Source organism: Amphiura filiformis, chromosome 6 (genome assembly GCF_039555335.1).
Source record: "Amphiura filiformis chromosome 6, Afil_fr2py, whole genome shotgun sequence".
In the NCBI taxonomy this organism is placed as follows: Eukaryota; Metazoa; Echinodermata; class Ophiuroidea; order Amphilepidida; family Amphiuridae; genus Amphiura; species Amphiura filiformis.
Window position 1 is genome coordinate 73,899,890 of NC_092633.1, and position 11,368 is coordinate 73,911,257.

Below are 11,368 nucleotides of genomic sequence, written 5' to 3' on the forward strand. Positions count from 1 at the left end.
ATTTCCACAGTTAAACATACTCAGTGATCACTTGTACTAAAACAAAAATAAAGAAATACTTCACAAATGATAAGAGGAACACATAAAAAATAAATAAGCGAGCATGTCCCAAAAAAATTAGTAAAAGATAAAATAATGATAAAACGTACAAGAAGGGGCAAAATATTTGTCGCAAAAACTTATTAAATGCTCATTTGCTCTAAGATATTTAATGTTTGCAATTTACTCCTAGTTTATCATTTATTTATTATTTATCTAGGCTTATATATCTTTTATTTATTTATCTATTAATTTATCTATTTATCAATTTATTTCAATATCATTATTATTAAGTGCCTATTTATAATGATATTTAAATCTATCAACATTATGCTTACGTCATCTAGGAGTTATTATCCCACTTGAAATCGCCATATTATAAACACAAATTAATAAAGAAATACCCAATGGGTGAAATAAAAAGCATGATCTATCTTTTCAAGAATGAAAAGAGGATATAACAAGAGCGATAACCGCACCATAGCTGAACCATGTGGCTTTGGCAGTATATTGTGGTAGGCCTATACCACTGTCATCATTGCATTTAAATTTCAGCTCAATTGAAGCATTTTGAAAACTTGACATTTGACCCCTTTATTGGCCCTTAATGACCTTAAATGAATTTTAAAATATTTTAAACATGTTTAGAATGTCATAAGGATCATTGCGTTTAAATTTCAGCTCAATCGGAGCATTTTGGAAAACTTGACCTTTGACCCCTTTATGACCCCTTAATGACCTTAAATGAATCTTAAAATGTTTTTAAAATGTTTAGAATGTCATAAGGATCATTGCATATAAATTTCAGCTTGATTGGAGCATTTTGAAAACTTGACCTTTGACCCCTTTATGACCCCTTAATGACCTTAAATGAATTATAAAATATTTTTTAAATGTTTACAATGTCATAAGAATCATTGCATTTAAATTTCAGCTCAATTGGAGCATTTTGAAAACCTTGACCTTTGACCCCTTAATGACCTGAAATAAATGTTTAAATGTTTTAAACATGCTTAGAATGTCATAAGGATCATTGCATTTAAATTTGAGCTCAATCGGAGCATTTTCGGTTAAAATGACCTTTTTTGACCCCTGTGACCCCAGGATGACCTCTGACGTTTGGAAATATTTTTATTATATTCTTTATGTTTTCCTCTTTCATATGACACCACTCGTGGCGTCATACCTTCGTGGCATTTAGAGATATCTCCATTTCAGACCAAATGGTTAGTCAGTTAGTAAGCTAGTAAGTAAGTAAGCTAGTAAGCTAGTAAGTAAGTAAGCTAGTAACATTCACTCATATAGGCTGATACCATTTCATGGTTCAGCAAAAATATAACAGAGCATGTCCTATAAACATGATAAAGAATTATTTAAAATCGTACAAATGTGAAACATGTAATATGACATATACTTAAGGGATCTGGAATGAGCGTTTTGAGCGTTTCGACAGTATTTTTGTGGGAAATGAGAGCACATCAGACATATCGAATTGCATTCTGAATACGAAGAATGTCTTTCTCATATCAAATAATTTTCATTTTTTGAAATTCACGATATAATGCAAATTTTATGACAAATTATTAAAATTTGATCTTTTCAAATTTTTGATATATAACAGTCCTCGAAGTAAATTTTATAAATCTAATGACATATTCTTAAAGTGTATGTAGCTGGGAGGAAAAGCCGACGATCAATTGAAAATTTTGACCTTTCATATTGAAGATATGGATTTTATTTCCCAAAAAGACCTATTTTTGTGGGGGGTTCCATATCTTCAATACGAAAGGTCAAACTTTTCAATTGATCGTCGGCCTTTCCTCCCAGCTACATATACTTAAAGAATGTATCATTAAATTTATAAAATTTACTTCGAGGACTGTTATATATCAAAAAATATCAATTTTTAATGATTTGTCATAAAATGTGTATTACATTGCGAATTTCAAAAAATCAAAATTATTTGATATCAGGACATTCTTAGTATTCAGAATGCAATTCGATATGTCTGAATGCTCTAATGTCCCACAATAAATACTGTCCAAACGTTCATACCCAGCCCTTAACATAAAACAAAATAAAACGGTCATGATAATATGACATTAAGGGCGAACACCACTAATGAAGCGTCTTGGTTGAAATGCACGTGAAAATTAATGTCTTTCTTTGCTCAATTTGAGGCCTTTTTGGCTCTCATAGTTGCCTGATGTACCCCGTTACATTTTATTAAGAAACAAGGTAGTATAGTTTCTCTCCATTGATTTTGCAATAGCGTCTCCAGGAGGGGGCTCAGAGGGGCTTTCAGATTTATGCGGTGGGGGGGGGGGGCTTAATGGCTAAAATCGCCAAAAACCGCCTGATTTTACATATCCCTCTAGCGTTGGTTGTCAGTAGATTGCAGTCACTCCTCATCAAGTGTTGACAAAGACAACAGTGGTTGTTGAAACGTACACAGTAAGTGCATTTTCTTGGATCAGATACTACGAACTCTGGTTTACTAGTTTACTCTACCGATCCTGATGAATTTGTTCAATCAATAACGATATCTGGGGACCAATCACAAGCCAGATTCATTTAAAGATGCATTACATCATGACCAATTTTAGTTAGGCCAGAAATTGGCCTAACTCTCCATAGAATCCCGTGTTAAAAAGTTATCCGCAATCCAAAGTCAGTAGTCCACTTGGGAAGCTAACAAACAGAGGGCGTACGGTGACTGAAAAGATTAGATGTGAAAATCTATCAATTGTGCACAAATAATAATCAGAGTTTTAAGCTTAAATGCAATAGCCAGAAGCACAATTGGCAAGTGGAGTACGGAGAAGTCTAGCTACACCCTGGAAGGAAAAAAAACAGTATTTGAAACGAGGAAATGTGCAATATGACTTAATGTAATACATTAGAAAAGGCTTAAAAGGCAACTATTAGGCCCTGATTCATATTTAATCATCATTTAGGCCTGTAAATTAGATTGTCTGTGTAAATTTAGCAGGATCCGACTTTTTATGACGACTTTCAAAATGTGTTACATTTCAGAAACACCAAGCTGTTTGTGAGGTGGCGTTAGCTGTATGGGTTATAGGTTGAACTTTTTACAATATTTCTGGAAAAAAATCCTGAAATCCATATATTAATTTTTACAATGGATGTCGTCATCTGACCTTCTGCTTGCAGAAAGGGGAAGTTTTGAAGAACTGAGTTGTTTTCCCGGCCCCTGTCTGTACAGAAAGTCAGTGGGGGTTATTTACTGGTGTGCACCCTAAAAGGCCCTTGTCATAACCAATGGTGGCGGCATGATTTTTCCGTGCATGAGGGTTTAGGAAAATTAAATTATATGTCTAAACTTGAGGTTGCATGTGTAAAACATGGTCTTTTTTTTAACGCATGTTTGGGGTATTGAAATGATATTTTTTGGCTTGCACAATCATGGTAAAGATCCATGTCATACATAAGAGATTATAGGACATACAATACTTGGTAGGCCTTATGATAATGCGTAAACTTTGTACCTGTTAGGGAACTGAAATCAGACTGAAAACACAAACGTCATTCGAGGCTCTGTCTCACCAGTTGCATTTACAAGGCCCTTGTTATAACCAGTGGTGGCGGATGATTTTTTCTGGGGGAAGGGTCACACAAGGTTCTGAACAGAAACGTCACATACGGACCAACCCACACTACCGAGAACCGCGAATGCCGAGAACCGCGAAAGCCGAGAACCGCTCTAGTTTTCACCTTTATTCTAAAACTTTTCGGAGATATTTCCATACTTATTATTATTTGAGTATTAAATATTAACTTAAGCGCCCGAGTCATTAGCATAATTATCTATTATAATGATTGAGTTTTGTTTTCCTCGAGCACTCCATATAAATAAATAAATCATAATAAAGGTGCATTAATTAATTATTAACATAATTTACGCAGCTTAAATCCTGTGAGTGGATTTAGTCTAAGCTATAGTGCAACTATCCCGACCATATAAAACAAATAGAAACTGACCTTTAACCCGGGGAAAATATATGATATTAGACTACATAACAATATAAATATACGTTGCTTCACAATTGTACCAGATATTATGCAGAGTACGTGGTAATGGTATTGTGTTGATAAGTTCCACATTAAGGAGACTTTTAGAAACTCTAGTGATGAGCGAGTCGTATAGCTTCGTATGTCGTGACTAAATTTATGACTCTGCAATTCAAGTTCTTGGATATATTTTGATTCATCTCAAAAAGCCCATAACATGGAGCAATGTGTTGCAATACTAAGCTTAATTGCACTGTTATCAACTATTTCCTTTGCAACTCATTTTGATGGTTCTTCTAATGATATCTACGATAGACTTGACCATTCCATCATCACTATCCTGGTGGCTCGTTTTGATTCTTTAGAACAACAGATGACAACGTTAACTCAGAGATGCAATGAGTTAGAGGAACGTAACCAACAATTGGAGGTACTTGTGGTTAAACAGACACAAGATTTGTCGGAACTGGCAGAGCAGATTGACCACCAAGAGGACAGGTCAAATTTACTGGAAAAGGCTCTAATGGGTGTACTTTCTAAACAACTCCATGCTTCTTGGAATGAAATTAGCATTCGGGCATTCAGTGACGTTAAGAGCAGCTTTCCTCAGGAAACATTGGAAGAATTCCTCGGTAACAGGGCAGCAGAATTAGTTGCATACTCGCCTTATTTTGGAGACAGTAAAACAAAGACCGCCAAAAGCACGATGAATAGTGACTCTGTTGCCAAGGCACTCAATCTCATTACAGAAACAAACCACAAGTTGACGAAAAAGGTAACCTATAAAAAGTTATTAATGCATGTAGAATAACTGTACCGGAAATATGATTTACGTGAAAGATGAGATTTACGTGAACTCTATCTGTGAACAAAAGCTAACAAAATCGCACTCTGCATTGGATTTTACATGTTTATCAGAACCAAATGCAGCAAATTTTAAATTTTAGAAGTTTAGAAGCCCGTTTTGGAGGGAAATTTTGGCTAATCTTGCATGACAAAAATCTGTTTTGTTATATTATCAATATCTTGTGGAACGTTATTTTGGACATCTTCGTACTTCGTACTTATGCCGTCCACACCACCAGTGGGCTATGTGATGGCTTCTGCTTCACAATGTCTTGCCATCTGCCTCGGTTGGTTGTTAGCCTGCTCATTTCTGTTAAGGTTGGTATTCCTCTTGCTTGCCCATCTGCTTTAGCACACTCCAGCCATCTTTTACTTGGTCTTCCTCTTGGGTCGTTCCATGTGTTTTGCCCTCAATGGTTATCTTTGGGTATCTGTTTATCTCCATCCTTTTAGTACTTCAGTCTTCTTTCTGAGATAGTGTCTAAAACTGTGTGTTCTTTGCCTAGGGTTTCCCGGATAGCCTGGTTACGTATTTTATCTAGTCTGATGACTCCAGCAATTCGGCGGAGGCATGGCATCTCGAAAGTCAGAAGCCTGTTATTGTCCTGCTTTTTGAGGATCCAGGACTCTTATCCATAAATTAGTACATAGAGGATGAGTGTTTGGTATAATTGTAATCTTGCTTGATGTCTTTTACTTTCCAGATGCTGTGGAGACTTTGAACTGCACCTACTGCTTAATTCGGTAACTCACATCTTCCTCACATGTCCCATCTCCAGATATGGTGCCGCCCAGATACACAAATGATTTTACTTGTTCCAGCTTATCTCCTCCAATTATAATATCCAGTCTGTGGTTATATTGAACTTGAGTTTTGGCAATATTTATTTTGAGTCCACAGTTGCTGTTTTCGTTGTGAACTTTGTTTACCAGTGTTTGGAGTTCTTTTGGTGATTCTGCTATTAGAACTATATGTATGTTGAAAAGCTGTGGCGGGATTACACAACCCTGCCTCACACCAACCTTTGTGTGGAACCAGTCGGCCAGTTCTCCATTGACTCTCACGGCACTGTGTGATATTTCATACAGTGATTTCAGTTGGCAGATGATCTTCTGTGGGTATCCATAGAACCTCATTGCTCTCCATAGTCCTTGTCAGATGGAATCAAATGCTTTTTGGAAGTCTATGTAGCATAGGTACAAGTTTTTATTCTTTCAGGTATTTTTCAATGATCTGCCTGCAGGGGTGATTGTTGCTTTCCCCCAGTCTGCTGGAAATGTCTCTTTCCCAGATTATCATGATTATATTGCATAGTTTGTGAATTATGTCTGTGCCTCCTTCTCCTGCAGCTTGGATTTCTTCTGATGATATAGCATCAAAGCCAGGGGTCTTTCCTTCTCTAAGTTTGTCTATAGCTGATGCTACTCCTCTTTGGTTATTTCTGGTTCGATGTCGTTGGCATCTGTGGTAGTGCTTCTGTTGCTTCCAGGTTTACTGGGTTTCCTGCATTATATATACAGTTCTTCATAATTTTCTTTCCATCTGGTTTTCACCTCCGTCTGTTCTGTTAAGACTCTGCCATCTTTGCTTTTAATGGTCTGCTTTCTGATGGTTGGCTTCTTTGTGATTACTTTAATTGTGGAATAGACTTCTTTTGACTTAGCTGCTTGGTGCGCCTTCCCCACTTTCTTGCAAAGTCCTTGGATCCACATGTCTTTACATCCCTTTGTTTTCCTCTTGATCTCACGGTTGAGAGCTTTTTAGGGCTCAAGTATAGACCTATCGGAATAGGAGACTTTACTCCGAGTTTCACGCCATAGGCGATTGTCAGACGACACGATGGAGAAAATTTGGCTTGACCACCATCCCCTTGGAATGGGAGAATATATATTCCATGGTGTTAAGAGCCAAGCAAATACAAAGTCTGACTCCCTTGAAGAGTCATACATTTCTCCGTCGACGACTCTGAATGTAGAGTCAATTGACTCTACAGGTAGAGTCAACTGACTCTCCTGTGATAATCAGGTGACTCCTTTGGAGCGTCAGTGCTAGTTTACTCCACTTATAGAGTCACTTGACTCCATTCTGGCTATCAGTGTACCAAAAACATTATAACGTCTTGAGTTTATGTGAAATGTTTGGTTGATCTTATGCATTAACAAATCTTATCCATTAAACATGTTGATCCTTTACAAAATTTCAAATGCTTTGAATATATTATTTATACCTGATTAAATAAGCTAGAAGCGTACTATACACCTGTCTCCATAGCATTTAATATTCTGATTTGATTTCAGATTGAGCATCTAGAAGGCTACATAGAGGCAGGTGGGGAAATGTCGGCAGGTAAACATATCGACCTAGATAAGCAGATGTTACAGCACCTTCTAGACAGAGTTTCTCATATTAAAGACGTCCTCAATTCACCAGATGATATTGTTACCAGAGGTGACATAAATGGTATGTATCGCGATCATCAAGTAGGATATTTTGCATGTTTTTTTTCGATGATGCAAGAAGAAGAGTAGTATTTGGTAGAGATTGTTTTAATTTATTAGTTTCTATATAAACCACAAAAAGTAAATATATCTATGAATATTCTTATTTGTAACAAAATGTAATATAAAAAAGTATACATCGTTGGGGGGAAAATGGTACAAGGAAAACATTACCAAGTCACCAGAATTTTGAAGAATTCCCACAAAAATTTGGCAGGACATTTTTAAAACCACATTTTCAACCAACATGTAGCAAAAATAATAATCAGAACACACGCCGACATTCTTTGATATTCAAGAAAGTATGGATTTGTGCATGACAGCGTTTTGTGCATAAGTTTCTTTCCCAATGTCATATGTACAAATAGTGTACATCTTTGTTTCTTTATGGTGAATTATGACAAACAATTTTCTGTCTAATGCTACCCATCATCCTGAATCTTTAAAGCAATACATTCGCATGTTGAAATTAAAGTTGTTATTGAAATGTTACAATACTGCTTTAAGTTAGGGATTTAGTTTCACAAACAGGGGAGGTGGAACTTTATACAAAATACTTTTATCCCGAGATAATTCTTTACCCCGATATAATTATCCCGAGAAAAAATTTATATTTGAAACTTGTCCCTTCTCGGGCTTCGTAAAAACAATTATACAAATAATAAGTATAGTGAAGTAAACATTATTAAACATGAGTAAATAACGTCTATTTCTTTTGCTCTGACTTCGTGACCCATTGTTTATCGCATTCTATAGCCACAGCTGAAAAATACTGAGTAATTCATCAGTACAGGGGAAGTGTTGCTCGTTTCATATCACACTCATGCCCGCAATTAAAGCAAGGTTTCCTTAACACTAACAGTTTAAAGTTATGACAAAAACAAAAATGTATCCTTTCCCAATAGTTCCTCGAAATGCACGTGCACTGCGGATGATTTTTCTATTTTCATTTTTGTTGTGTGGTCGTAAGCGTGGGATAGATACGATCTGATTGATTCGACGACTGAATCGCCTCTTACAATAATGTATAATTTGGATTGCCATATATTATGAAATAAAAGGCCTTCGCTCTTTCAATAATGTAGTTTTACCACATTTGGATTACCATTGTAAAACACCCCTCTCTCACAATAATGTAGTTTTACCACATTTTGGAATACCATTGTAAAATCCCCCCCCCCCCTCAATAATGTAGTTTTACTACATTTTGGATTACCATCGTAAAATACTCCGCTCTCTCAGGAATGCAGTTTTACCACATTTTGGATGACCATTGTAATAAACTCCGCTCTCTCAAGAATGTAGTTTTACCACATTTCGGATGACCATTGTAAAATACTCCGCTCTCACAATAATGTAGTTTTACCACAATTTAGATTACCGATATAAAATACTGTGCTCTGACAATATAGTTTTACCACATTTTGGATTCCCGATATAAAATGCTTAAGATGTATTTAATGTTGTTGCGCACAATCTAACGAAAAATGTGAAATAATAGAAAGTTAATAGAACGATTGACACGATTCGTTCGTTAGAATTCAATATTACAATCAAATAAATGAAAAACACATTTGGAATGCCTTTACCCACCAACATCAAGGAAAGTAACTCTAGTTTCAAAAAATGTCTGAAGACCAATTTATATTCTGGGCTTTACTTTAAGGATTCCGTGCATATATTTATTCTGATTACCATGCTATTGAAATTCCGAGTGAGAAAAGATGTCGTGTTGTCACCTGTATTATCATGTTCACAAGTTCACTCTACAGTTAACGATCACCTCGAGCTATTATGATATTTGTCACGATTATTTTTTTCTTCAACCATCCATTGAATATCGTCTTTGATTAGGCAGCATGCTCAGTGCATGTTATTCTGTTTAAATGTCGTCTAGGAGTTTGGTTTACACATTGAATTCGAATTCAATTCAATGCGGACTGTCTAGATCCGAGCCGAATTAAGAATGTTACGCGGTAGCGCTTTTTTCAAGCGACTGAGATTCGTGAACATCCATTGTCAACATCGTTGCATGCAAATACATCTTGCATACTGATCTACATTAATCTAATTTATTTATAACGAATCAATCTAGATCTAACTCGTGGTTGAATAGCATTTGTACTAAATTGTAGCGAGTCTTTTGTAATAATATGCTACATGTGTGATATTGAACGTGGGGTACAGGACATTCGTACTGGAGGAGGTAAAATACATAGAAGAGGAACCGACAGGTGTTTATATAAATTTATTATGCTAATAAATTAAAGGAGTATTTCGTGATCCTAGCATCCTCTTTTTATGTTATTTTTCAGTAGATATCCACGAACAAAGCTTATTCCCAAAATTTCAGTTGATTCCGATTTTGCGTTTGCGAGTTACGCATGATTATGTGTATTACACTGCTCCATAGACAATGTGTTGTAATTTCGTTCTGGTGCACCAGAACGAAATTCAAATTTCACGATATCTTTGCCATTTGAATTAATCTGCAAGAAATATGTTGTACATAAACATTATGTAGCCAGAGGTTTCCAGTGACATAAAAATCTCAACTTTTTTGAGAAAAGTGGGGGATGAGGCTGTGGATCACGAAATGCCCTTTTAAGATAGAAGGAATAGCTTTTTTGAAAGTTGGGCGGTCCAAAATGTTGATAAACCCATCTTTTCATGCTGTGATGGGTGAACTCGAGGAGGGGGTCGAAATACGGGGCCCGAAAATCACCCATAGGTCTATTCATCGTGTCTGAACAGGGTTTCTATGTTCAAGGCAATACAGCTCTCTATTTTTGTTTTACCATCACCCCGCCCATCAATGCTCAGTGGGAGTTTTCAGCATATTTGCCTTCCGTCCACCGAAGTAGGCCCTATAAATGCAGTTTCGTCAAATATATAAGCTATATAAACAGGTAGCGCCCTTCCTTTATACTACGAAACATTCAACTTGATCGCATCGTACTTTATTTATTACAGTGAAGATACGACACTAACAATTCATGTCATTTTATTTGATTTTTCATATAGGCGAATCCCGTAAATCTGCCTTTTCAGTGGCGGCAACAAGACCTCAAATGGGTAGAGATGGCGCCATGACACCTCTCTTACTAGATCATGTGTTTCTCAACAAAGGAGGGGACTTTAATGTCACTAATAGTACATTTATCTGTGAAATTCCAGGATATTACTTCTTTACATACACGTAAGTTTAAAACATGATAAAGAAAGATTGCGATTTCCAAACGTAATATCGAACGCACGCGCACGTAAACCAGTCAGGGTTTTAGTTCGTCTTTCGCGTATGGTTCAAGTTTCGTCTAAAAATAACGTTAACACTGCACTTTCTTAGTTGCTTCAAGTATTCAACGAAATGTTTTTGTTTTGTTTTGTTAATCTTTTTTCAGAATGCGTACATATTATGGCTACACGTTAGCAGTTAACCTGGTGAAAAACCGCGAGTATATCGTTGCCTTATTCAGCGACGATGATGAACGCAATGTAATGGACAGTCAAAGCGTTATGCTGGAATTAGTACCCGGAGATATAATATATTTAGCTCTTGGATCTTCAAAACAATACGGTTACTACAGTGACACGCATAATCTGTCCACTTTCAGTGGATTTCTGTTGTACAAAAAGAGCTAATTATACGCGAGCAAAACAACAGACATTTTACGTCCATCTAACGGGTTCAAATTCTGACTCATGTCAATAGTGTGATTCAGATATTACTGATGGGTCGGATTTATCTTAAAAGGTACATGTTCAACTATTTTCGTCCAACAAGTTAAAGTCAAGTCTTGCATACAAACGCCACTCTACACTTTAGCGGTGTCTTCTGCAGTGTCTCAAAATTCAGCTTCACCACAGAAAGAACTACAGGATATGTCTCATCTTCAGTAATTTGAAAAAAAAAATCCTATATTTTGAGGATGCTCCAATACCTATGGCCAGT

The 11,368-nt window shown here is 36.3% G+C and overlaps 1 protein-coding gene across 1 annotated transcript; it reads left to right on the top strand.

Annotated features, from left to right (window-relative positions):
* The first annotated feature begins 4,215 nt into the window (after positions 1–4,215).
* On the top strand, positions 4,216–11,096 carry LOC140156006 (uncharacterized). The gene is made up of 4 exons (XM_072179066.1): positions 4,216–4,846; positions 7,216–7,378; positions 10,441–10,615; positions 10,818–11,096. Exons 1-4 carry the CDS (start codon positions 4,289–4,291, stop codon positions 11,056–11,058), a joined length of 1,137 nt encoding a protein of 378 aa, XP_072035167.1. The 5' UTR covers positions 4,216–4,288; the 3' UTR covers positions 11,059–11,096.
* The last annotated feature ends 272 nt before the right edge of the window (positions 11,097–11,368 follow it).